This window comes from Heterocephalus glaber, unplaced genomic scaffold (genome assembly GCF_053883595.1).
Source record: "Heterocephalus glaber isolate CG9 unplaced genomic scaffold, H.glaber_assembly_v1.0 deba00001060, whole genome shotgun sequence".
NCBI lineage: Eukaryota > Metazoa > Chordata > Mammalia > Rodentia > Bathyergidae > Heterocephalus > Heterocephalus glaber.
Genome location: NW_028258185.1, coordinates 1,298,212 through 1,325,671, shown reverse-complemented (window position 1 = coordinate 1,325,671; position 27,460 = coordinate 1,298,212). Strand labels below are relative to the sequence as shown.

At 46.6% G+C, this 27,460-nt stretch overlaps 1 protein-coding gene and 2 long non-coding RNA genes across 5 annotated transcripts in view; 1 reads left to right on the top strand and 2 right to left on the bottom strand.

Moving 5' to 3' along the window:
- Window positions 1-8,751: 8,751 nt before the first annotated feature.
- Window positions 8,752-26,543, bottom strand: LOC101698115 (uncharacterized). 2 transcript variants are annotated; one of them, XR_001182832.3, is made up of 3 exons: window positions 26,445-26,543; window positions 9,003-9,189; window positions 8,752-8,895 (listed from the first exon to the last, which is right to left on the bottom strand). It is a non-coding gene; the product is annotated as an uncharacterized LOC101698115 (long non-coding RNA). The 2 variants fall into 2 exon arrangements; XR_206383.3 differs by lacking the exon at window positions 26,445-26,543 and adding an exon at window positions 16,042-16,440.
- LOC147828493 (uncharacterized) lies at window positions 23,813-25,969 on the bottom strand. Its single transcript, XR_015450675.1, has 2 exons — window positions 25,026-25,969; window positions 23,813-24,941 (listed from the first exon to the last, which is right to left on the bottom strand). It is a non-coding gene; the product is annotated as an uncharacterized LOC147828493 (long non-coding RNA).
- Window positions 26,048-27,460, top strand: part of Sp1 (Sp1 transcription factor) — a 31,803-nt gene continuing 30,390 nt past the window's right edge. The window contains exons 1-2 of one of the 2 annotated variants that reach the window (XM_004872746.4): window positions 26,048-26,176; window positions 27,210-27,367. In XM_004872746.4, the coding sequence (XP_004872803.1) occupies window positions 26,170-26,176; window positions 27,210-27,367 (165 nt within the window). In that variant the 5' untranslated portion in view covers window positions 26,048-26,169. The remainder of the gene's footprint in view (window positions 26,177-27,209; window positions 27,368-27,460) is intronic. The other variant, XM_004872747.4, reaches the window with a different exon arrangement.

Genomic DNA, 27,460 nt, shown 5'->3' with positions numbered 1-27,460 from the left:
GCATTTGGGAACCCCTCTCCTACAAGAATCTGGAGATGAAGGTGATGTGGGGGGTTCTTCCAGTCCTAAAACCTGAAGCCAGAGGGCTGGGGATTTAGCTCAGTGGTTTCTCCGCCTGCTGCACAAGCACAACGACCCAAGTTCAATCCCCGCTACCAAAAAAAAAAAAAAATTGATGCATGCAAAACTTACACCTGCACTAAAGATTTAGGAACCTTTAGTGTACCTTTGGGTACCTTTGCTCCTTTACTCCCCACACCCACCAGAGTTCAGAGACCCTGATGGGCCCAGCAAGCTCCTCAGCCTGGGGAACCCCGGCAGTGTCCCCACCCCCCTATGCCCTCCCCTAGGCCCTGCTGACTCATCTCTCCCTCTGTGGAGCTCCCCAACCACAGGGGCCTGGAAGGGAAGCTTGGAAAGTTGCACTCATGTCCCGGGCCCCTAGTCTGGCCACCACACTCCCCCTATGCACCCAAGCCCAGCCCTCTTGTCTCCTGTGGTGACTCCAGTGACAGAGAACACAGAAGGGATGGAAAATAAGAAGGCACTCAGAAAGATAAGGGAAAGCAGGGGTGGTGGGATATAAACAGGGGACCTGAGGGACAGCTCATAACCTGGTAGGGTCCTCCAAGAGCAAGGGGCTGGTGACCAGGGAGATTTGTGGGTCTGGGGAAGATCCACACACATGGCCTTAGGATTCAGAAACTGTTGGTGCCCTGACCCAGAATTCATAAACTAGGCTCAGCAGTGAGTTCTAGCTCTAGGAAGCAAGCTGGTGACACAGGGAAGGAGAGCAGTGTTTAAGAATCTGGTAACCTCTGAATAGGACATCTCAGAAAAGGAGTTCCCCGCCACCAACAAATATGCATACATGTTTACATGTGCAGATATACTTCAACCATGAGCCTTTCTTTAGGTCTTCCCATCCCTTCTTTCCCAACTAGGGCTGCTAGGCAGGACACCTGGTACTAGCCCTGGCTCCCACACAATCTAATTCAGATTAGAATCAAAGAGAAGTGCTATGGCCAGGCATGGTGGCACATGCCTGTAATCCCAGGACTCAAGAGACTGAAGCAGGAGGATCACAGCAAGTTCGAGGCCAGCCTGGGTTACATAGTAAGTTCAAGTCCAGCCTGAACTACACAGCAAGACCCTGTCTCAAAAAAAACCCAACCTACTGTACAGAGAAGGAGGAGGGAGCAAGGATGGCAGGGACAGAGGGGATGATGCAGGAAAGCCAAAGATTGAGGTACTAATCCTAGGACAAGAGAACCTGCTCTGGCTGGCTGTCTCACATGGGTTAGCATTGAACTAAGCATTGAACCAAGACCCTAGTCATTTCTAGGAAATGTCCTGTGTTAAAAAGAAATATCCTGGGCAGGGTGTGGTATTGCACACCTGTAATCTTAGCATTTTAGGAGGCTGAGGCAGGAAGATTGCAGCAAGTTCCAGGCCAGCCTGGGATAAAGAGTGAGTTCAAAGCCAGTCTGGAATAATGGAATACATAGCAAGACCTTGTTTCAAAAATACCATAATAATAATAATAGTAGTAGTAGTATGTAATAAAATTTTAAAAGGGGATAGGGGTATAGTTCAGTGTGAAGTCCTTGGATTCAATCCCCAGTAGCACATGCATATATACATACATACATGAAAGAAATTAACCCTGGAATCTGATATATGAAATAGTGTCTTTAAACAAACACAATTTAGGGTGATGGAGTCCTGATCTATAGGGATGGGACTGAACAACCCAAGGGAATAGTCCTTTGCAATCTTAAATAAACACCTTTTCTTGCTCTCTCTGACAGGCTTGATTGTTTTTGTTAAGTAGCTGAGGCTAGACTCAAACTCAAGGCAATCCTCCTGCCTCAGCCTCCTGAGGGCTGGGATTACAAGCATTTACTACCACACCCAGCTTGAATTGTTCTTGAGAGCACAGAATATTTTTTTTTTGTTCCAGGGATCGAACTCAGAACCTTGCATCCAACCACTGAGCTAAATCCCCCATCCTGAGAACACAGAATTTTGAGATGTGGAATGGACCACTACAATATTTGTGGAATGCTCAGGGAATGCTTACTTGGTGCCAGACACATAGGGCTAGATTTGACCATGCATCTGTGAACAAAACAGATCCAGCCCTCCATGTTGCTAACTAACCTACTAACTGACAACAATTAGAAAAGAGGGGGAAATTAGTTTTTTTCTTCAGTACTAAGGATTCACACTGAGCTAAATCTCCACCCCCACCCCCCTTTTTTTCTGAGACAGCTAAAGGGGAAGGTGGTGTGTGTGTGTGTGAGAGAGAGAGAGAGGAGAGAGAGAGAGAGAGAGAGAGAGAGAGAGAGAGAGAGACACGGAGTCCACACACACACTGGGGACTGAACCCAGGCCCTTCACAGGACTGAATTATATCTCTAGTCCTTCTTTATTTTATTTTTCTTATTTTGAGACAGGGTTTTGCAAGTTACCCAGGTGGGACTCAAACTTGTGATCCTGCTGCCTCTTATGGCCTGATCAAGTAAATACAGGATTTTAAGAGAGACACAGTGAATCTAAACCAGTGTTGAGGGAATCAAGAAAGGCCTCCTGGAAGAAAGAATGACTACATAAAGAAGTTGAAAGATTAGGTCCTAGGTGGGTGTGGTGGTACACACCTGTAATCCTAGCACTCAGGAGGTTGAGGCAGGAGGATTGCCTTGAGTTCAAGGCCAATTTGGGCTACATAGTGAGTTCAAACCCAGCTTGAACTACATAAAGAGACCATCTCAAAAACACAAAACAAAATGAGTGATAACCCATAAAGGAAGAGTATATGTAATGTTACAGAGCATGAAGGATTGACAACACTTTTGAGGCACTAATAGTGAGACTGACTGGACCATCAACAGTGGAGGCTATGGAGATCTCATTAGCTATGCTGAGGGCCTGAACTTGATCTCAAGAGGAAAATAAGGGAACATTTGTATATTGGAAAGATGACTGTGGCTGCAGAGATGAGAATGACATACTGTAAGGGCTTAGAGCCAGGCAGTTCTGGGTAAATCAGCCATTTACTATGGTGCAAGCTTGGGCAGGTTATTTTACCTTTGATGCCTAAGATTCCTCTTCTGTGGAAAAGGGAAACAACACAGCAACCTCCTAGGGTTATTATAAAGCCAAGCTCTGGGTTCAATCTCCAATAGGAAAAAAGTGGAAATTTCTTTTTCTGGTACTGGGAACTGAACCCAGGGCTTTTGCACTGAACTACATTCCAGCTCTTTTTATTCTTCTTCTTTATTGTGAGTCAGAATCTCATTAAGTTGCCCTGGTTGGGCTTGAACTTGGCATCCTCCTGCCTCAGTCTTCCCTAATGCTGGTATTACTGGCTTGCATCACTACACCTGGTCTTAGACTTTTTTTTTTTTTTTTTTTCCAGTGCTGGGGATTGAACCTAGGCCTTCCTGTGTACTAGGACAGTCTTGTACCACTGAGGTACATCCCAACTCTATTTATTTATTTGTTTGTTTGTTTGTTTGTTTGTTTGTTTTGTACCGGGGATGGAACTCGGTCCCGTGCTTGTGCAGCAGGGGGCGAGGGGGCGAAACCACTGAGCTAAATCCCAGGCCTACATTCCAACTCTTTACAAGTACTTTTAACAAAATGACTGCCAGGTAGTAGGTGCTCCATAAATGGTGCCTGTTGGTGTTGTCATAGTGTGGAGGACAAAATCACTGGCAGGGAAACTAATCTGTTGCAGCAGTCCAGGCAAGAGGTGAGATGCGCCCCGCAGGCAGAGAAGCTGAGAACTGGAGGGTGATGTTTAGGAGGTGGAATAGACAGGACCAGACCGGCACCTGATTGGATGTGAAGGGTAAGCAGGCCCGCAGGCATTTTCAGGTTCCCTATTCAGCTCCGGGACTGGCCCGGGACAGCCCCTGGGTCTGGACACGGTGAAAGACAGTGCGGGATCTGAGGACTTGGCCCCCAGCCTCCCAAGAGGACCCCTGCACTCTGTCCTAACCCCTCAGAACCATTTATCTTCCCTTTTGTCACCCATTCCTGTCTCTTCCACTCCCTCCTCTTCTCCCCTAGAAGGAACTCCCCCAAAGAAAGTTATATTTGGAGCCTGCCTGGTTCCCCTTCCCTACCCTTCCTTTTTCTACTGCCTGAGTTAATGAGAGTCCCTGGGACTCTACCACCATTACCCGCCCGCCTCCCCCAGGTCGACCGCCCCTCTGGATCTCAAACACCTCTTGACTTGGAGATTTGAGATGGGACACACCGTTAAAGCAAAGGCAAGATCGGACCTCTCGGCCCCGACCCCGACGACAGCCTCTGAGGAGATAGGTGCCCTCAGACGGGTGGGTCATGAGGCCCCTAAGCCGGGCTCAGGGCCACTAGGGACCCCACCTTCCTCGAGTGCCTCACTGTGCTGGAGCCCGAAGGCCGAGGGGCGGGCGGGCCGGCCGGGGCGGGGCGCGGGCGGGGCCGGCCGGGCCAGGCGCCTGGGCAGGAGGCAGCTGCATTTCTGCGGTCCCAACCACAATTGCTGGGAGTCGCGTCCCGGAGACTGGCGGCGCTGACTCTGCCCGCTGCGGCCGCCGCGCCGATTAGAGCCCAAGAGGGAGCGCCAGGCTGGGTGGGGGTGGGGGCGGCAGCGGGGGAGCTCTGTGCCCCTTTCCCTTCGCCCGGGCCAGTGCCCCCAGCTGCCCAGCCTGGGAGTCCCCAGCGGCCTAAGCCTGACCGAGTCCTGATTCCCCAGCCCCGGGTTGCCGGTGTCTGTTCTGCTCAGGCTTTCGCCTTTGGACCTTGCAGAGCCCGAGGTCCCGAGGGTGCTGACATCCTGTTGACCCCGGGCTGCCAGCCGCTCCTCCTCAGTCTCTTCCTCAGCACCTCACACAAAGAGGAGTCTGGATCTCAGGCTCCCCATCTCCTATGCCCACGTCTTTCAGGATCGCTCTCTAGGGCAAAAGCAGCTCCAAACGAAGAAGGGGTCAAAGACGCGAAAGGACCTGCATTCCAGGCCCAGAGCACCCCCTGCTGGCTGGCCCCGAGCCCCTGCCCCTCCCCCTCCAGCTGTGACCTCCAGCTGTGGCGGTTGGGTAGAGCTGGCGCTTTGATCTAGGAACGTGGCCACCCCCTCCAGGCGCCCCATTAACCTCCATTATACCAATTAGGCAGCCCTCCCGGTCCTGGATCCAAGCTTCAAAGCTTCCTCAGTGGGGAGAAGAGGGGGCTGACTCCTATGCCCCCCCAGAACATACCACTTTCAGACAAGGCCCAGGTGTCCTGGTCCCTAGCGGATGTACAAGATAGTAAGTCCAGAAAAGGGATCCTCAAGGGCCACCCACATCCTGATAATTAAACTTCAATAACAAGAGAGCCAGATAAGGAAGGGGACCCTCTTTCTCTGGCTCTTAGTTCTCCCACATTGAATTTAGGTAGCAGCATCCAGGTTCCTGGCTGACCTGGGCTTCCCATTAATTTATCCAGCTTTATCCCATGGAAAGGGTAGCCAAGAACCACCCTTCCTCCTCCCTTAATCCTATCTCAACACTCCCTTTCCCCCTCCCTCCTGGAACAATTTCCGCTGGGGGAGCCTGAGCAGGGCTCAGCACAGTGGCCGCTTCCTGGAACATTTTCCTGTATCCGAAACCGCGACTCCCTCCCTAGGGACCGGCTGATCAAGGCCAGATGGGAGCAGGGATGGGGAGGAAGAGAAGGAGCCAGACTTTCACCATCACCCCCTCCCAATACATGTGCACACCAGGCTGACACAAGCACACCCCACATGCCACCATCACACAGACCCATGGGCCTTCCTGGCGACACGGGGGCCAGATCCTAGAGATGTACAAAGTCACTGAGGCCATAGATATGATCATACTCTCTCCACTCAATCTCTCACCCCTCTAAAGTCTCCCCAGGCCCTGGGGCTTCATTGCCAAATAAGGAGACCTTAGGAATCTAAGAATCCCTGTACTACAGTAGAACAGCAAAGAGGCCTTCCTTAGTTAACAGGTCTGGGACATCTAATGTGCCCTACCACACCCTTCTTCTTCTGGATCAGGCCTGACTCCTCTCTTCAAGATCTGGGAAGCAGGGTAAGAAAGTCTAGGCTATTTGTCCTGGGTGCTAATCTCAGAGCACTTTCTGGTTGCTTCCAGATTCTTGGAAAAGTGTATGGTATTCACTAGGTTCCCTCATGACAGCCAAGGGACATAGAGGATAAGAATGTGCAGCTACAGGGAATTCTGGGAGTCTGGAAGATGCAGATGAACATGAGGCTAACTGCTGGGGATAGGCAGGGAGCCAGAGACCTAGGGACTTGTGGACTTACTGGCACAACTGATAGTCCACTCCTCCCTGCTGCTTCCCCTCACCTCTTCTGTGGAAGCCCTGGTGATGGATAAGAGGCTGAGGGTGGTGTCCCCAGTTCAGCCCATTTTTCACTCCATCCTCTTCTGCTCACCACCTTTCCAGGAAAGGTGACTCATTTTTGCATCTCACATGTTTATCTTTCCTGGGAGGATTTGTGCCTGGGTATGGCATGGGACAGAACTATGGTAAAGCCAAGGATGGAGGAACACAGACTTCTCTTTTCTGGAACATCTCACTGGTTTAAAGGAAACATTTGAATTTGGACAGTTCCAAAGTTCCAAAACTCTGGGCTACAAGGTCACTAAGAGAGATGGGGAAATACATAATCATAAGAATCAAAACTTATCAATCTGCTTAAAGTCACTGTATTCTCTCCTCAGTCTTGTGGCTCTTCTCAAGCTCACCTGAGGTGATACCTGATGATGTCCCTACTCACTTGTTTAATGGTTGACCTCTTCAACTATCCAGAAGTTCTTTGGCTGGTATAACTCTCTTCTTCCATCTTCCCTATAGGCCAGGTGTGGTGGGGCACACCTTTAGTCCCAGCATTTGGGAGGCTGAGGCAGGAGGATCGCCTTGAGTTCCCAACTATCCTGAACTGCATAGGGAGACCTTGTCCTAAGTTTAACAATTTTCAGGTTGGGGATTTAGCTCAGTGGTTCCACCACCTGCCTCCCAAGTGCAAGGTCCCTTGATCCCTGGTACCAAAAAGAAAAAAAGAATAAAGGCTACCTTATTGTATGTTTAAAGTGTATTATGACATTGTGTGGTAGTTAATAAAACACTATTTTTTTCCTCTTGAAAAAAAAAGTCAATCTTCCTTTTAGCCAGTAACTTGCTTTAGCTCCAGTAGAAAAGCTTATTACTCAATTATGTAGTTGATAGGATTTATTGAGTAGCTCCATGGGTGAAATCCTACAGAGCAAATGACACATGCAAACTCCAGTCCTTGCTCTTTAGTCTGGATTGGGAAGAGAGACACATGAAAATACCAGAGACCATATTTTTTTTCCCCCAGTACCAGGGAATCAAACTCATGACATTTTGCTTGCCAGGCAGCTGCAGCAGTGCCACTGAGCTACATCCCAAGCCCACCACAGACCATATCTAAAAGCATTGGTGACCCTTCATTTCTCTATGCCTCCATTTTTATCCCATTTCTTTTGGTTTTGTTTTGTTTTTGTTCTTTGTGAGACAGGGTCTCCTTATGTAGTTCATGCTTGCCTTGAACTTACTGTATAGCCCAGGCTGGCCTCAAACTTGTGGCAATCCTCTTGCCTCAGCCTCCCCAATACTGGGATTACCGGTATGTGCCACCATGCCCAGCCTCCATGCCTCCACTTCTTTATCTGAAAATGAAAGAATTTGGTGATACTTGAGAACTGCTGCCCTCTGTGATCTCTAAGATACTTTTTCTGATTTACCTCAAGAATGCTAAAACAGATATTTATGTCTTTATTGGTACTGGGGATTAAACCCAGGGTCTTCGCACTGAGCTATATTCTCAGCCTTTTAAAATTTTTTAAATTTTGAAATAAGTTCTTTTGTTTTGTTTTGTTCTTTGTTTGTTTGGTGTTTTGAGAGAGGGTCTCTCTCTGTGTAGTTCAGGCTGGCCTTGAACTAACTATGTAGCCCAGGCTGGCCTCAAATTCACAGTGATCCTTCTGCTTCAGCCTCCCGAGTGCTGGGATTATAGGTGTGTGCCACCAAGCCTGGGCTTTTGAGACAAATTCTTGTTAAGTCACTAAATTGTCCAGGGTTGAGCTCAAACATCAATCTTCCTATCTCAGCCTCCCACGGTGCTGGGATCGTAGGTGTGTGTCACTACAGAATGATGTCTATGCTTAGTAAACTCAGTTGAAAAAACAATATTCAACAAATGGTGGGGAGAATCATGTTGGGACTCTTCCTTGGAGGTGAAATAAGTGGGGGAGGGGGGAGTGTTTTGATTTGCAAAGGAAAAAACCTAAAGGTACGGAGAGGTAGGCAGATAGGTGTTAGGCTCTTGGCAAGGCTGTGGCAAGGTAGAAATGGGCTTCTCACCCAACAAGCCAGCCAGCCCTTCATTTCAGGTAGAAAACAAAATAAACAAACAAATTGAGTATTATCTCCTATTATTTTCCAGGTAGTGTGGGATCCCAAGCAGGACAGAGTTATAAAACACGACGGCCCAGTGGTTAAACAGCAAAGTGCAGGTTTAGATCAGGAAGACTTTCCAGAGCGGGGGTCCTATTGTGCTACCCAGTGGTACCCAGCGCAGGAACTCAGCACAGAGGGCACGAAGGAAGGGCCGCTAAACCCAACAGAAAATATTAAACAAATCATTTCAGATATCGTATTTTTCAAAATAAAAGCATTAAAATAGTCATGAAGAGAAAAACCAGATTTTTGTGATACATCCTTACTTAGACTTTTATTACTTTTAATTTTCTTTCCGTTTTGAAGCCTCACAGTAGAGGGGTGCACCACAATCTTTCCACAGATCCGATCTTTTAAGGGTCTTAACTCCGTGTGTCTCTGCTCAGGGTGCTGGAATAGCAGAAACGTCAAGGTAAACTAAGAATGAGAAGGAGGGGAGGGGACCCTCCGGGGAAACGCGGCATGCAAAAGCGCTCCCACCTTTTCCCAGAACACACCTTCCTTCCCTCCAGCCTCTCCTATGAAGGAAGAATGACCGATGCTACTCAGTAGCAGCAGGTGGCAGCAGTGAGCCGCTCGGCGACTCCACCTATGTCCTCTTGGACTCTCCCGACTTGTCCAGCCCGCAGTGTTGGCACCTTTCTGCAGGGAGCAGTGGCAGAGCTGTTGGCGTTAAGGCAACGGCTGAAATGGGAAAAAAGACTCGGGGTTATGTTACTGGCTCTAACCCTCCCCACAGACTTGGCTCAGAGAAGGCGAGGCATTTGTCAAAGGTCCAAAGATGCACTGCCTCCTATGCCAGAATTCAGCAGTGCCCATCTATTCCTGTCCAACATGCTTGTCTACCTGCCTGCCTTTTGAAGACATTCCTTGTGCATCTATTGTGTGCCGTGGTTGTGCTAGAAGTATACAATACACCAGCTCACAAGTAGAATGTAGTTCAAGCCGGGCGGGTGGCACATGCCTGTAATCCAAGTACTCCAGGAGGCTGAGGCAGGAGGATCACCGAGAGTTCCAGGCCAACCTGGGCTACATAGTTAGTTCAAGGCCAGCCTGGACTACATAGTGAGTCCGTTTCAAAAAAAAAAACGATGATGAAAATAGTTTTTGCAAATGGGAAGGGGACCAAGACAAGAGATGGAGGGAGGAGGGAGGAGATGGGTAGGGGATTAAAAAATTGTGTACATGTATCAACTCCCCATGATAAATGTAAATCATTATGTAAATGTAATCATTATGTACTATGAACATGTACTAATAAATTTTTTTAAAGACATAATTAAGATTTCGGAGTGTACGCCTGTAATCCTACCCCTTGGGTGGGCTGAAGCAGGAGGATCACTGCAAGTTTCAGGCTAGTGATGTGATAAGTTCAATTCCCAGTCATGAATGAATCAAAACAAAACAAAACCAGAAACAGCACATCTAGAAGAACTAAAAACATGTATGGAGGAGAGTAAGAAGGAGACAGGGGTTATACTTGAAGACTGGATGACTAAGTTTGGTAGGGGGACTTTCTTTGAAGGGTGCTGGTAATCAGGGCGGCAATGGAGCTCCCACCTTTGTGGGGCTATGACGTATGCCCTGGGGTGCTGTTTTGTGCCTATCACAGGTCCACATGTGGGGATACAATGATAAAGCCCAACTCAACAACAACAACAACCAAACAAACAAAAAGACACAGCGCAAGGTACAACAGGAGAAAAGACGAATGGACTTTATCTATAAAAAAATAAATTGTAAACCCCACTGTGATGGAGCACACCTGTAATCCCAGTGCTTGGGAGGCTGAGGCAGGAGGATCATGGTGAGATCCAGGCCAGCATGAGCTACTAAATGGGTTCAAGAGCAGCCTGAACTACATAGAGAAATCCTGTCTCAAAAAACAAACAAATGGGCCAGGGATTTAGCTCAGTGGTTCTCCCGCCTGCCTTGAAAGCACACAGTCCCAAGTTTGATCCCTGGTACCCCCCCAAAAAATTTTTTTAAATATATTTCTCAGAAATAAAAATATTTTTTAAAAAAAGAATCTAAAGTGATAGGGCCAAGGATTTAGCTCAGTGGCATCATGCCTGCCTCAAAAGTGCAAGGTCCTGAGTTCAATCCCCAGTACCAAAAACAAAATCTAAAGTAATAACACAAACTGGATGTGATAGTGGATGCCTATAATCCTAGCACTCTGGAAGACTCTGGCTCTGGAAGAAGGAGGAGGACAATGATTTGGAGCTCAGCCTGGGCAATTTAACCATTTAGCAAGACCTTGTCCCAAAATTTAAAAAAATAAATGCTGGGCATGGTTGTGCCCACCTGTAATCCCATCATTCAGGAGGCAGAAGCAGGAGGATCCCTGCAAGTTCAAGGCCAGCCTGAACTACATAGCGAGACTCTGTCAAAAAAAAGTACTTAGGGACAGGGATTTACCTCAGTGGTTCTGCCGCCTGCTTTGCAAGAACAAGGTCCAGAGTTCGATCCCTGGTGCCAAAAAAATCCAAAACAAACAAAGGAAAAATACTGAAACCAAAATTTTAAAAAGGCCTGAGGGTGTAGTTTAGTGCTAAGGGCCTAGGTTCAATTCTTCATATTGCAAAATTTAAGTAACTAAAGTAGCAATGCAAGTAGGAAGGTACATTGGAGGTGGTGCTAAGGCAGTGACTAGAGATATGGCAAGAGCAGAAGGGATGGATTTGAGAGACGCTTGTGGAATAAGATTGGTGGGACCTGACTACATATGCTGTGACTAGGGATGGTGGAAGGTAGGAGAGAGAGGGTTGTTGGGAAGAATACTAGGGAAAACTCCCTAAAGAAGGGTTTACTTATGTATGTACCCCCTTTCCTGCAGCTCCACCAACCTCTCCTCATCTGCACTCCCAGGGCTCAGAGCCCTCTCCTCTGGAGAGTGAGGTAGGCCCAAGGGTAAGGAGGGTAAGAGCACCTGGGGTGAAGGTCTGCTTTGGGGAGAGCTGTGAGGGGAAATAATCACATAGATTGGAAGACACAAGTTCTCCAGCCTACCCTATAGTCAGAAGCTGCCCTGGGGAAACTACTCATTTTCCCTTGATTCCTTTCATTCTCTGGGTTGGGCACAGTATGAGAGAGGCTGGTGGCCTGGAACATGGGAAAGGGTCTCACCCCAGATTGACTATTTCCACACAGAAAGTCTCAAAAGGCACCCACCTGGGAGAGGCCTCCGACTGCTCCTCCCTCCTTCCAAGTCTTAAGACCCTGAGATATGTGTGGGAAGGAGGGGCATGGCTTTGGCACCATGCCCCAGGCTGACGGGGCAAAGGGCAAAAGAGAAGGCAGCTGAGAAGGAGCTGCAGAAAGGAAAGCCTCAGATTGGGGATGAGAAAAGGGTCAGTGGGCATTTTAATTACTATTTAATTATTGAGATTTTTTGAGACAGGGTCTTGCTATTTAATCCAGGTTGGCCATGATGTCACTATGTAGTTTGAACTCATGGAAATCCTCCTGGCTCAGCCTCCTGAGTGCTGGGATTACAGGGGTAAAATATTTTTAATAACTGACTTAAATTTGTAACGTAATAGTAATTTCAGCTGAGTGGTGGCACATGCCTATGATCTCAGCAGCAGGAGGCTGGAGCAGAATGATTGCTGTGAGTTCAAAGTCAGCCTGAACTACACAGTGAAACCATCTGCTCCCAAAAAGGAAGTAAAGACAGTCCTTTTTCTGTGCCATTAACTTATTGAAAAAACAAGCTCTGAAGACTATCTCGATTTTTTACTGTTTCTCTATGTTTTCACTTACTTTGTCCCTCCTGTTTTCTGAAGACTGGATATTAGATCAAAAGACTTGCCTAGGATCAGGCTTAGTATCTCTAGAAAGAATGTTCATCAGGTAAGGCAGGGTTCTTCCTGTCACACTGCACTGGGGCCACGTAACATGCATAATGTGTGGTTGTCTGATTCAGTCTCGGAAGCTAAGCCTGAGGGGTCTGGACAACCGCCTTCGAGTCTAGAAGCCAGCACTGAGTGGGCAGCAGCTTCTAATGCTGCTTGCCTGTGTGGTGTGGAGTGGGTTGAGATCAGGTTTGAGGTCAGTGTGCAGGAAAACACAGCTCTCAGGCAGGATGTGCATGGCGTGGACAGCCCTGTCCTTGGGCAGGACTGAGCAGAGTCCTGGGGACAGAGGTGCTGGCTAGGCATGGGACAGGATGGTGAGGGGCCAGCCTCCCTTCACCTGAGTATCTTGCAGGAATGAGGCGACTAACCAGGCTCTATTTCCCAGGACTCAGGGTGGAGGCATTTGGAGACCTGTTCACCCCTCCTGCAGTCTGCTGAGGAGAGCAAGCTGTGCCTCCTTTACAGCTCTGGACCCTCTCGGGGTTGGGCTGGGCCTGGTATGGCTCAGTGAATTCCTTGCTCTACTTGCTATTTTCTTGTTCTCTGGCATCTAGTTACTGCCTTAAAATACCTTTTTGGGGGGCGCTGGGCATTTAGTTCAGTGGCACCACACCTGCCTCGCAAGTGCAAGGTCCTGAGTTCCATCCCTGGTACTTTTTTTTGGTGCTGCTGGGGACTAAAAGCAGTAGCTCTCACATTTAGGCAAGTGCTCTGTTTCTGAGCTACATCCGTAGCCCTTTCCTTATTTTTTTTTTTTACTGGGCTCTGGATAAATTGCTCAATTGCCCAGGCTGGGCTCAAACTCAAGAACCTCCTGCCACAGCCTCCGGGAAAGCTGGGATTATAGGAGTACACCACCATGTCCAGCTCTTGGCCCTTTTAAAAAATTTTTGAGACAGGCTTTCACTAAATTGTCCAGATTGACCTCAAAATTGTGATCCTTCTGCCTCAGCCTCTCAAGTAGCTGAGATTATGGGCACAAACCATGAAGCCTGCCTTAAAATACTTTTTGATTACTCTCGTGAAGTAATTTTTCTTTTTCTGGTACCAGGGATTGAACTCAGGAACTTGCGCTTGCAAGGTGCATGCAGCACCACTGAGCTAAATCCCTGGCCCACTTTTGATTACTCTTAAACTTGACTGTCAGTGTTGAACAGTTCATGGTGGCAAAGGCCTGTCATTCCAACACTGAGAGGATGAGGCAGGATGGCAAATTTGCCCTGAGGCTGGGCAATTTAGTGACTTATAGAAACCTTGTTTCAACATGAAAAAAATTACAAAAGGGGGCCAGGGATTTAAGCTCAGTGGTTCCAGCGCCTGCCTCACAAGTGCAAGGACCCAAGTTCGATCCCTGATACAAAAAAAAAAATTTACAAAAGGGCTAGGAGAGTAGGTCAGTGTAAAAGACCTGTGTTCAATACTAGTGCACAGAAACACAAAGTGCTAGAAGGAAATTTGAGGATCATTAAATTAGTCCCTCACCGAGAAACGCCTTCCCCAGACTTCAATCTGTACATTCCACCTTTATAACTACCATAACCTGGTCCAGCGTGGTCCACTATTGGGAGTCATATTCTACCTATTTTGGGGGAAAAATATTTCACCTGCGGAAGGACAAATTCCTTATCAGCTTAACTCATCCCACCTATTTTTTGTTTTTTGGTACCAGGGATCAAACTCAGGAATGTGTGCACTTGCCAGGCAGGTACTGTGCTGCTGAGCTACATCCCCGGCCCCCACCAGCTGTTGTAAGAATGTTTTGCTCAACTCATGGTCCTAATCAATTTAAGCTTCTCACTGACCTAGGATCCTCATTGTCATGGGATTACCACCACCCTTCAGACATCTGGTACTCCCTCCGATTATAAGAGCCTTGAGAATTTAGGATTATCACTGCCCTCTGGGTCGCCTGATACTTCCTATGAACCCAATGAATATTGGCAAGCTGGGAGTGTCTTTGTCTTTGCCCACTCTGAGGCACTGACTTCCTGGCCCCCCATATACTTTGAAATTATGCAAGTCTATTGTCCTTTTTTCTTTTCTTTTTTTTTTTTTTTGGTACCAGGGATTGAACTCAGGTCCTTGTGCTTGCACAGCAGGCGACGAAACCACTGAGCTAAATCCCTGGCCCCACTGTCCTTTTTTCTTTAGCTCTCACCCTCCCCCTTTCTAGGCAGTTGGAAGATTGATCACCCTCCAATAGTTCATGGTACCATTATTTTTCTGTATCCTAACTAGAAGCCCTGTGAAATGGTAGTCTGGTATGTAGTTCAATTTCTTTCTAAAGGTACTGAACACATGACAAGCCAGGCACAATGACACACACTCCTGGAATCCCAGCTACTTGCGAGGCTGAGGCAGGACTATTTCTTGAGCCCACAAGTTTGAGGTCAATCAGTAAAATAGTGAGATCCCAGTTGTTGGGGGGCAAACCCACAAAAACAACCAACCAGGGCTGGAGATGGCAGCCCCCACTGGCAGACTTCTTATATACCACATTGGAGGCTGTAGGTTCTATCTCAGCACAGGGGTAAAATATACACATTAAAAAATAACTGTGAAGGCCAGGGATTTTGCTCAGTGGTTTTGCTGCCTGCTGTGCAAGCGCAAGGACCTGAGTTTGATCCCCGAAACCAAAAAAAAAAACTGTCCCCGGCATGGTGGTGCATGCCTGTAATTGCAACACTTGGGAATCTGAGGCAGGAGGATTCCCAGGAGTTGAAGGTCAGCTTGAACTACACAGCAAGACTCTTTTCAAAAAACAACAGAAAATGGGCCAGGGATTCAGCTCAGTGGTTCTGGCTCCTGCCTCGCAAGTGCAAGGTCCTGAGTTCGGTCCCCATACCAAAAAACAAAACAAAACACAAAAAGAAACAAACAAAAAATCCTGAAATACAGAACTGTAGGTTAGGGCTGTAATTCTTTTTCTTTTTCAGTACTAGGAATCGAACTCGGGACCTTGCACTTTCAAGGCAGGTGGCAGACCCACTGAGCTAAATTCCCGGGCTCCATGCCTGTAATTCTAGCACTTGGGAGGCTGAGGCAGGATTGCCATGCGTTCAAGGCCAGCCTGAGCTACATATTGAGTTCAGGGCTAGCTTGAACTACAAAGCAAGACCCTATCTTGAAACAAAAACCATAAACAAAAAACATCAACCAAAAATACAGAACAGCAATACAGAAATATTTCAATTCCACCAGTGGGAAGTGCCTCATAGTTTGGGGAATGCTATAAAAGTGAAAATGAAGTCAGAGAGTCTTGAGACCTTGATTGGGCACATCTTCAAGGTCCGGATTTATTTTCTTTCTTTCTTTTTTATTTATTTATTTATTTATTTATTTATTATTTTCTAATTTAAAAGGAAGCCTGGCATGGTGGCATACCCCTGTAATCCCAGCACCCTGGAGGCTGAGGCAGGAGGATTGCCACAAGTTCAAGGCCAGCCTGGACTGCATAGTGAATTCAAGGCCAGCCTGAATTACATAGCGAGATCCTGTCTCAATAAACCAAAATTAAAAATAAAAGAAAGAAGGGGTTGATAGACCCTTATTATATTATAAGGTCTTGTGAGGGACGGAGAAGCCATTGTTCTTGGAGAATGCTCGGGGATCTTCGTCCTGCCCTGCTAATGGCCAGGGGGCCGCGGGTTGCCTCCCGAGCTCCGGCTTCTCCCACCTTTCTGCTCCGCCACCGCCCGAGGTCGTGCGGTGTCCGGGGCTCTTCTCCACGGGGACCTCGAGCGCGGGCGTCAGCGGGCGTCAGCGGCATGGGGGCTTCGGGAGAAAGCGCTCGCTATGGGGGAATCATGGCCCGCTGGCCGGAAGCTGGGGGTGGAGAGGCCGAGAGCTGCCGACCCGCCCCGCTGCCCGGGGCTCCGCGGCTGGCGGGTTTGTTTACGAAGCTGCGGCCTAGCCCTCCGCTGCGCCCCCTGCTGTCCTGCGGCCGGGCCCGGGGTGTCCGGACCTTCGGGACCCTCCTGCGCCCGGGAATGGGAAACTGAGGGTGGTGTCCGCTCGACCCTGGGCTCTGGGGAGGACTCAGGGCTACTTAACGGAGAGGAAGGAGAGAAGGAAACTGCTTCAATTTTGGTTAAAAGAAGAACTTAAAAAAAAAAAAAAAAAAGGCTCCGGTCACCCTTGGGGCCTGAGCGCGTGGGTGCGTCACTGGGGAGGGTAAGGTGACTTGAAGCGACCCAGCTGTCGCTGGTGAGGAGCCTGAGGGGTTTGGGGCTTTTGGAGAAAGGGAAATGTTTGGATTGTGTTTGTTCCCAACTGGAATCTCAAGGGGTCAGAGTTAAATGTTCAGAAAGGCACTCAGTTTGCTGTTTGGGTTCTAGGCCAGTCAGTTTCTGTCTCTCCTAGTTCCAGGACTTTGCCTTTAGTTCTCATGAATACACACGGACCGTGGAACTTGACAGTCGGCCGTTTCTCTTCCTCTTTGCTTCCTTTTTTTTGGTACTGGGGATCGAACTTGGGTCCTTGAGCATGCGAGGCAGGCGGCTGAACCACTGAGGTAAATCCCCAGCCCTCTTTTTTTTTTTTTTTTTTGAGACAGGATCTCCCTAAGTAACCACGCTGACCTACACTCATGTGCAGCTGTCTTCCTGCCTCAGCCTCCTGGGTGCTGCACCCTTGCTTTTATTTGGCAAAGGGTCTTCAAACTTCAGAGACCATTGGCTGGCTGTCAGGGCTGTCTTTTTGCAGCTTTCTTCAGAAAAGAAAATTTTTAAGAAGTTTGAGTCAGTTCAGCTCTAGCAATAACTAAATTGTGTTTTTGATGGTCCTCCCAAGTCCACCCCTCACACAACATCCCCCTACCCCAGCCTTTATCCTCCAGGGTCTAGAAGACCACCAGGGCTGTCTACAAGATCGAATCCCTTTTTAGTACCAGTTACAGTATGAGCTGGCATGAATCACAATACTTCTCAGATAAGGAAACAAAGACAAAGCCAGGCTACAGAATGGGCCATGATAATAATTACAAAGATTGTCCATAGCCAGTCTGAGGTTTCTCAGAAGTTCCTGGTTTTATAAATAAAAAAAAAAAAGTCCAGCTGTTTCACTCTTGGATTATTATTTGTTTTGTTTTGTTTTTTGGAGACAGGGTCTCACTGTGTAGCCCAGGCTAGCCTTGAACTCTTGCCTCAGCTTCCAGACTGCTGGGATTACACGTGTGTAAACTGGGTGTGGTGGCACATGCCTGAAATCCCAGCACTAGGATTGCAAGTGTGGGCCTGGCTTGTTTACTTTTTCTTAGCTAACCTTTATCCTATAGGTAAAAGGTAGGGCAGGTAAAAGAAATTTCAGCTAGTCTGTTTTTTGCTTAACAGTTGTAGTTCACAGTTTCCTGAGAAGGAAGGTCATAACGATGGTGTAAAAATAGATTTGGGAATCATCTGTGTATTTTATTCTTTCTTTCTTTCCCTTGATACTGGGGATTGAACCCTGGGCTTTTGCACTGAGATACATTCCCAGCTCTTTCATTGTTTATTTTGAGACAGGTTCTTGCTAAGTCCCTAAATTGTCCTGGCTGGGCTCTAACTTGTGACCCTCCTACCTCAGCCTCCCGGAAGGCTGGGATTACATGCATGCCATGGGAGTCCCTGCCCAATTATTATTATTGTTGGGCCAGGGATTTAGCTCAGTGGTTTCACCGCCTGCTGTGCAAGCGCAAGGACCCGAGTTCAATCCCTGGTACCAAAAAAAAAAAAGAGAGAAGGCAATTATTATTATTGTTGTTATTATTATTTTTGGCTATTTAAAACAAGGTCTTGCTATGTAGTCCAGGTTGGCCTTGAACTCACTATGTAGCCCAGGCTGGCCTCAAACTCAAGGTGATCATCCTGCCTCAGCCTCCCACCATGCCCCTCTGTTTTTGTTTTGTTTTGTTTTGTTTTGTTTTTGAGAGAGGGTCTTGCTATATTACCCAAGCTGGCCTTGAACACCTGGATCAAATGATCTTGCTGTCTTAGCCATCTGAGTAGCTGGTTTATTTAATTTGTAAAATGTTCCTAGTTATCAGATTGTTAACTAAGAAAGTAATGAAAGCTGACGAGAAGTTTCAAAATTAGGAGGAAAGATTAATTTGTAAAAGGCAACCAAATGAAGGCTGGAAAGCAATCATTATAGGACCTAAAGACGTATTTAGGACGGTCAAGACTAGGATTCCCCTTCCATTTAACAAGTGTTTACTGGTTGTCAAATATATGTCCAGCTTTGAGAATACAAAGTGAAAAGACATCATCCCCACTCTCAAAATTTAGTGTAGCTAAGGCATTGGACTGGACACTGGATACTTAGATACCTCTGATACAAGTACCAGTATGTGACAGGAACACAGTGCTCAGAATATTCCATACCTTGGGAGAAGCTGGAAAGACTTTCTCTCCTCTTCCTTTTTCAGTACTGGGGATTGAACCCAGGCCCTTTACACTAAGCTCTATTCTGAGCCCTTTTACAATTTTTTTCTTTTCTTTTCTTTTCTTTTCTTTTTTTTTTTTTTGGTACCAGGGATTGAACTCGGGACCCTTCATTTGTGAGGCAGGTGCAGAACCACTGAGCTAAATCCCTGGCCCTTTTTTTCCTATTTTAATTTTTCGAGACAAGTTCTCAATAAATTGCCCAGGTTGGGCTGAAAATTGCAATCTTCGTGCCTCAGCCTCCCAGAGTGCTGGGTTATAGGTATGGGCCACCTCACTGGGCTGGAAAGACTTCATTCTTACTGAAGATAAGAGAAAATGTGCAGTTAGTAAGGCAGGATGGCCCATGCCTGTAATCCCAGCTCTTGGGGAGGCTGAGACAGAAGGATCAAGTTCAAGGTCAGTTTGGGCAATTTAGCAAGACCTTTTTTCAAAATAAAAAATGAAAAGCCTGAGGATGTAGCTCAGTTGTAGAGCACTTGCCTAGGATGAGCAAGGCCCTGGTTTTAATCTCTAGTACACAAAGGGAAAAAATTACCATAATAATAAGATTGGGCTGTCCAGGAGGGAAACAGGCTGAGTGAAGTGGGTTATAAAGTTTTAAATTTTGGAGCCCCAAGAAAACATGGCTTCCAACACAGAGCAAAGCACAGTGGACAGTAATGGCAGATTAGCCTGAATAAGTGCAGGGCAAATCACTAAAACCTTTGACTGCCTTGCTAGACGGGTACCACTTAGCATAAGAGAGATGCACCATGTCACTGACAGCCACATTTCATGCCACTAGGTTTTTTATTTTGTTTGTTTTTGTTTGTAGAACTGGGGATTGAACCTAGGGAGCATTGGGCTACATCTCAGCTCTATTTTATATCCTTTTAATTTACTATTTATTTATTTAATGGTGACAAAGTATTTGAAAAAGTAAAAATGAAGCATGAGGGAGAAACACTCTGTAGAGCTAGCTTGGGCCGAGTAAAAGAGGAAAAAGCAAGAGAAAAGTACACCCTAGAGGACACAGGGTGAGCTATCATAAGGAAAGTCAAATAGTCACTTTTTATTTTATTATTTTTGGTTGTTGAGAAAGGACCTTGCTATATATATAGTTCAGGGTGGCCTTGAACTCATTGTATATCTCAGGTGGTCCTTGAACTCTTGGTGATCCTCCTGCTTCAGGCTCCCAGGTGCTGGGATTATAGGGGTGCACCACCATAACTGGCTTAGTTTTTGTTGGGTTTTTTTTTTTAAACAAATTTGTGCCTTTTTATTCATCTTTATTTTTTCCCTTCTACCCTTTTTTCTTTTTTCTTTTTTTGAGAAAGGGTCTTACTGTGTAGTCTAGGCTGCCCTTGAACTCTTGGCAATCCACTTGCCTCAGTTTCCTAAGTGCTGGGATTACAGGAGTGTACCACCATGACCAGCTCAATTACTTATTTTAAAAGTTTGTTTTTTCCTTACAGATCAAACTCAGGGCCTTGTGTTTGCTAGGAAGCTGGTCTGCTGCTGAGTTATACTCTGATCCCCTATTCTTTTTATTTTGGTTTAAAGAAAATTTGTTCAGGTTTTCAGAGGAATTGGATGAACATGGACAGGCCTCTTCACTTGCTCTCAGGGACTATCAGTAAGGTAGTATAGTAAGCTGCACACATCTAGGACATTCCTTACTTAGTGGCCAGGTCTTCTTCTGGAGTAGTAAAGGGAAAGGACTATGAAAAGGATGGCTATTGAATTTAGCTTGTTTGTTTTTTTGTTTTGCTTATTTATTTTTTTAGGCAGGGTCTTGCTATGTAGTTCAGGCTGGCCTTAAACTCACTATGTAGCCCAGGCTGGTCTCAAACTCACAACAATCCTCCTGCCTGGGCCTCCCGAGTGCTGGGATTATAGGCATGTGCCACCATGACTGGCTTGGGGTTTTTTTGGTCTTTTTTCCCATTTTTCTTTTTTGGAATCAGGAATCAAATTTAGGGCCTCATGCTTCCCAGGCATGAGCTGCATGGCTGAGCTACCTCTCTGGCCCTGTTTTGCTTTTTTTGAGACAAGGTCTTGCCATGTAGCCCAGGCTGGCCTCAAACTGGTGGTGATCCTCCTGCCTCAGCCTCCTGAGTGCTGGGATCACAGGCATAGGCCACCATGCCCAGCACATTTTGCTTTAAATCTAGGCATTTTTCTCAGTACCTGGGATAAAATCAAACTCTAGTTCCAGTTTGGGGCATAGACTAGCCTGGAAAAATGGACAAACACAGGCTTTGAGAATAAATACAGAATAGTCATAATAACTGAAGTATCTGACCTTACCCTTTTCTCCTCTGAGAATGACAGTTCGATTTTCTTTTGGTGGTGCTGGGGATTAATACTAGGGCCATGGGGAGGGGAGGGAAAAAGGAAGGGGATGTAAAAATTAAGACGTGTATGTACATGTACCAACTAACCACGATGAATATAATATTATGTACTGCAAACGTGCTAAAAATCCAAAAAACAAAAAATAGGGCCTTGGGCCGGGGATTTAGCTCAGTGGTTTCCCCACCTGCTGTGCAAGAGCAAGGACCTGAGTTTGATCCCCGGTACCAAAAAAAAAAAAAAAAAACACCTTCCATAAGCTAGGGATCTGCTTTCCCACTAAGCTACACCTCCCAGCTCAGTCTCTTAAATCTCCCCAAAGAATAAAGTTACTCAACCAAAGTGAAGTGTTTTGAGTACAGCTCCAGTTATTTCCCCTTCCCCTCACCCCCAGCAAATTAGGTGTGGCCTATTGCTGAATACACTACACAGCTGTTAGAATCTTCAGAGCTTGGTTTACAAGGATGAGTAATGTAGTGTCTTTCTTATAGGAAGTTTCTTCCCATCTGGAGGCTTCTTTTTGCCAGTTTCTTCATCGGTGTTTCCCTTTTTTTTTTTTTTGGTACCATGGATGGAACTTGGGACCTTGCGCTTGTAAGGCAGGCAGCAGAACCACTGAGCCAAATCCCGGGCCCAGTGTTTCCTTTTCTTTCTCCTTTGGTACTAGGGCTTGAATCCAGGGCCTTAGTTATATCCCCATCTGTTTTCTTTTTTTGTTTTTTTGAGATACCTTCTCCCTATGTATTCCAGGTTGGCCTTGAACTCACAGAGATACTTCAGCCTCAGCCTCCTGAGTGCCGGGATCACAGGCATGGGCCACCACACCCAACGTCTTTTTTATTTATTTTTATTTATTTATTTTGGTAGGAGGATCGAACTCAGGACCTTGGGCTTGTGAGGCAGGCGGCAGAACCACTGAGCTAAATCCCTGGTCCTCCAACTTCTTTTTTAATTTTGAGGTAAGGGCTCACTACATCTTTTTTTTTTAGTTCTTTTATTGGTACATTTTAGGTATACAATACATTTACATTTATCACTGGGTGTTTGTACCTGTACATGATATATCTTGGTTCTTATTTTTTTCCCCATTAACTGTGCACCCTTCACCCCCTCTGCCCTTCCCTATTTACATAGATTTCATTTCCATTTTTTTTTTCTTTTCTCATAGTTTTTCCTTTCCCTCTTTTCCTTTCCCCTTCCCCTCCCTTCACCCCTTCGTCTTTGTACCTTTCTTCCTATTTCAAATTATCAATTATTCATTTTAATCATTTTAACCCTTGTTTACACTATCAGTTTCTCACACTAGAGAAACTATTTGGTATTTACACGTGTGTCCTATTTATTTCACTTAAGAGTATGGCCTTGATATGCATCCATTTAGCTATAAATGACTCTAGTTTTTCATTCTTTATGGCTGAGTAGTACTCCATTTTATAAAAAACCCACATTTTCTTTATCCAGTTTCCAGTTGATGGGCACTTGGGCTTCTTCCAAGCTTTAGTTATTACAAACTGTGCCGCTATGAACATGGGTGCACATATATCACTGTGGTATGATTCTTTTAATTCTTTTGGGAAGATACCCAGCAGGGGAATAGCTGGGTCAAATGGGACCTCTAGTCCTACTTCTTTGAGGTATCTCCATACTGACTTCCACAGTGGTTGCACCAGTCTGCACTCCCACGAATAATGGAGAAGGGTTCCTTTCTCCCCACAAGCCCGCCAGCATTTGTTATTTTTTGATTTCTTGATAGCAGCCATTCTTTCTGGGGTGAGGTGGAATCTCAAGTGTTGTTTTCATCTGCATCTCTCAAATGACAAGTGATGTTGAACACTTTTTCACATATTTGTTTGCTGCTTTTACTTCTTTGAGAAATGTCTGTTCATTTCAGATGCCCATTTTTGAATTGGGTCTTTGAATTTGGGGGGTCTGATTTTTTTCAATTCTTTATATGTTCTAGATAGTAGTCCTTTGTCTGAGGTACAGCTGCTAAAATTTTTTTCCCATATTGTAGGTTGTCTGTTAGCTCTGTTAGTGGTTTCTTTTGCAGTGGGCTCACTAAATCTTAATGGCTTTGAATTTGCAATCCTGTCTCAGCCTCCCAGATGCTGAGGTTAAAGGAGCTCACCATCATATCTGCCTCCTTTATTGCTTCTTAAACTCATTTAAGGACTAATCACACTTAAAAATGCATGTTCCAGCTGGGTGTGGTGGTACATGCCTGTAATCCCAGTATTGTACTCTGGGAAGGGAGGCAGGAAGAACACAAATTTGAGCCCAGCAAGGGCAATTTAGGGATTTAGGGAGCTCATGCCCCTAAATAAGTGAATAAATAAAACAACAGGGGCTAGGGTTGTATCTTACTAGTGTGAAAGCCATGGGTTCATCCCAATAATTCCCTACTCCCCCAATTTTATGTTCTCAAGCCCCACTCCAGAGATTCTGGTTTATTATGTCTGGGGTGGGATTCTTGCAACTTGACTTAAAAAAAAAAAAAAAAAAAGCATCCCGGGCCAGGGATTTAGCTCAGTGGTGCAGCTGCCTACCTCGCAAATGCAAGGTCCTGAGTTCAAGCCCCGGTAACAAAAGAAAAAAAAAAAAAAGCATCCCAATAAGAGAATAAAAAAAGCCCCCAAAACCTAGAGAATTTGAATGGAAATGCTCTCACATTATTTTTTTTTTGTTTGCTGATTCTTTTTTTTTTTTTTTACTTTTTTGTTTTTGTTGTGGTGGGGAATGACTTTTTTTTTGGTACCGAGGATCAAACTCGGGACCTTGCACTTTCGAGGCAGAAGGCAGAACTACTGAGCAAAATCCCTGGCCCTGGACATTTTGTTTTAAAAAAATTTTTAGACTATTGTGAAAAATCTTGATGCAATTAATTTTAATACAAACGGATAAAAGTTTAAAGAAAAATATGATGATGGACTTTTTTGATGACAGAACTTGAGCTCTGAGTCGGGGCAGGATTTTTTTCAGGAGCTAGAAGGTAGTAATTGAAAAGAACTTTTTTTGGTTTTGGATTGGGGATAGAGTTTAGTGGGATATGCTTAGCAAACATAAGGCTATGGGTTCTATTTCCAACACTGCAAGAAAAACAAATTTTTAATAAATATTTTATTAAGCCTATTTAAATAAATGGTTACACAAGGTATTATTTTAGTCACTTAAGATTTCATAGACTTGGGGCCGGGGATTTAGCTGTGGTTCCGGCGCCTACCTGCCAAGTGCGAGGTCCTGAGTTCCATGAACTATCGAGAAAAAAAAAAAAAGGTTTCATAGACTTTGCGGGATCCAACTCATTAGCTTTATGATCTTGGTCAAGTCACTTAACTTTCCAGCCTAAATTTCTTCAACTGTAATAAAATACATAATATCTCCAATACCGAATATTTTCCTTGTTAGGATGACATAAGGAATGCCAAATGCCTAGTTTAGACACCTAGCACAGGAGACAATCATTTCATCATTCCCGGGCCCTGCCCGAAGCAGCACAGGCCTCAGTTCCTAATTTAAGGGCCTAGAATCCTTTAATAGAGAATCCAGATTTTAAAACACGTAATATATAATGAGGAGAACTGTAGGTAACGAAATGAGAGCATATAAAGTACAATTGTGATGCAAAGGGGAATGACATACCATCGACAAGCTACCAATACCACTTGCATTAAGGTTAAGGATAGAGGCAAGATGGAGGCCGTCTTCGTGATTGCAAAAAGAATTCAGCTATTTTGTTTTATGCTTAGGCGTTATTTACAATTAAGGGGGGAGGGGGGGACATGGCCTACAGCTCCACTCCAGGAGGTTCTCCAACGAGATCCTGAAAAGTTAAAGTGGCCTAAGTTTAATGGTTAGCGCCTTTGTCTGGGAGAGCTTAATAAAATGGCGTTTGCTGGAGTCTTACAAAAACCTTGCGAAGGGGCCGGCTCAGAACTGAGTTTGCGAGCGCTGTCACCAGATCTCGTCCCATCCGTACTCGCAGAGCTTACACCCACACTGAGAGGCATCCACCTGCCTGTCCGCCCACCAGGGCAGGAAATGAGACTCGAAAAGTACTCTGTGAGAGCCATTACGCGAAGATGAAAACAGCCCCGGTGGTGAGGCAGAACTACGTGCCAAGTGCCTGGGCTCTGACACTTGTTGAACTGCAGGGTTCTGCGGAAGTACACCACCTAAAGACTGTTAAGACGTCCCCCGAGGAGGGCCAACATGGCGGCGGACTCTTCTTGGCACAGCCCTGTTCCCTCCCTCATGGTGGGCGGCCCCAATACCGCCCATTGGCTAATTTGGAGGCGGAGCCAGGCTTACTTCGCTCTCCTATTGGACTGTGTAACTGAGGAAGAAGCCATTTCTTCTATAACCGTTCCAAGTTCCCGCCCTCAGAGTTCATTCGGCGTTTTATTGGTTTTTAATCACGTCAATATGAGTCCTGTTCAGCCTCTTTTCAGTGTTAATCCAATCATAACTTTCTTGGCTGCCCGCCTGATTTCGGATTGGTTTAGATTAGTCTGATCGCGTGCCATTCCTGCTCACCTTGCACTCGCCTCCCAACCAGGACTTTGCCCAGGCATGTCCAAGATTCTGGTTGGTCGTTACTCTGTCATTCCTATCAAAGTTCTCCCTATCCCTGTCTCTGAGTGAGCCCGCCTGGCGGTTAACTGGTTTCTTGCCAAGCCTATCATTCCTAGTTCCCGCCCATCTTTACTTCTTGCATAGTTCATTGGTTTTTAAAACTGAGAGGGCGGTCTTTTGGGGCGTATACTAGGCACGCAACTTTGTTTTACACGCCTTAGAGAAGGAACTAGTTTTACCATTGGGTAATCTGCCCGCCTTTCTTCTTCAAGTCCCTCCTTTCTCCCTCCCTCATTGGGCGGGGCAGCAGTGAAGGGGTGGAGCCTAGGCCGGGCTTGTGGCGCGCTGCTCCCTCCTCCTTACCCCCCCCTCCCTGTCCGGTCCGGGTTAGCTTGCCTCGTCAGCGTCCGCGTTTTTCCTGGCCCCCCCCACCCCCCCGGACAGGACCCCCTTGAGTTCGTCCCTCAGCTGCCACCATGAGCGGTAAGGATGAGTCCACTTGAAGCTTAGGGGGTGGAAGGGGAGTGAGGGGGCGCGCGCGAGGGCCGACCGGGCGGTCCCCGCCGTGAGGGGGGGCGGGCGGGAGGCGGCGGCGGCGGCCTTGGTCCCGCCCGGGGCGGAGGGAAGGGAGGGAGAAGGGGCAGTGGCGGGGCCTCCGAGGAGGAGGGGGATGGGCCGCCCGCCCCGGGGGAGGGGGCAGAGTGGCCTCGCCCGCCCCCTGCCCGCCCCGGCCACGGGGGACGGCCCTTACCCCCCAGTACCCGGTCGCCCGCCTGAGGCTCCTCCCGACGGGGGCTGGCGCCGCGGGGGCGGCCCGAGCAGTGTAGGCCCCGCCCGGGCCAACCGCCTCGCTGGTCCGCCCTCTGGTCGCTGCCTGCCCCAAGGTCCTCCCCCCCACCTCATGCATTCCCCCTCCCCCCCCGCCCCGCCCTTTCCACGCCCCTCACCCCGAAACCGCCCTTTTCTGCTAGGGCCCCGCCCTGTCTCGGCCCCGAAACCTGATTGCCAACCTCTAGACCACTTTAGCCCCTCATCAGTATTCACAAATGTTTCCACACACGCACTTTTTCCTTTTTCCTTCCCCCATTCCCTTTCTCTCCTCTTGTTACTTTTTACTCTTGTATTTTTCGCTCTTTCTTTAACCCTCATTTTAGCAATTTTTCTATCCACTCACGTGTTTATTTTTGCTTTGTGTATCCTTTTCCCAAGGATACGTTTTCTTATTTTGAAACTCAGCATTGCCCATCACCTGTCACATTTCCTATCCCTAAAGGATTTTTTGTGTCTTTTGAGGCTTATTTTGTTTGTGGGAAAATTAAGTCCCAGTTTTGCCACCATTGAACCTGTTTATGTCTTGTATCCCTAGGATTTCCCCTGCCCCAATTCATTTTCTTTATAGTTGCACCTTTCTCCTTCCTGCTAGTCATTACTGATATGTCGTAGCCTTTTTTTTACCCTTTCCTCACTTAATCCTTTTTCTTTTCCCCACTTTAAGTTTTCTTTTCATTCTTTTTAGATCAGGATCACTCCATGGATGAAATGACAGCAGTAGTGAAGATTGAAAAAGGAGTTGGTGGCAATAATGGAAGCAGTGGTAATGGTGGTGGTGCCTTTTCTCAGACTCGAAGCAGCAGCACAGGCAGTACCAGTAGCGGTGGAGGAGGAGGAGGGCAGGTGAGTGATCATTATAGAGTGGGGAAGGTGTTGAGAGGATATAAATGTTCTTAGAAATTGCCTTAATCTTCATAGAAAACTTTTTAGGAAAAG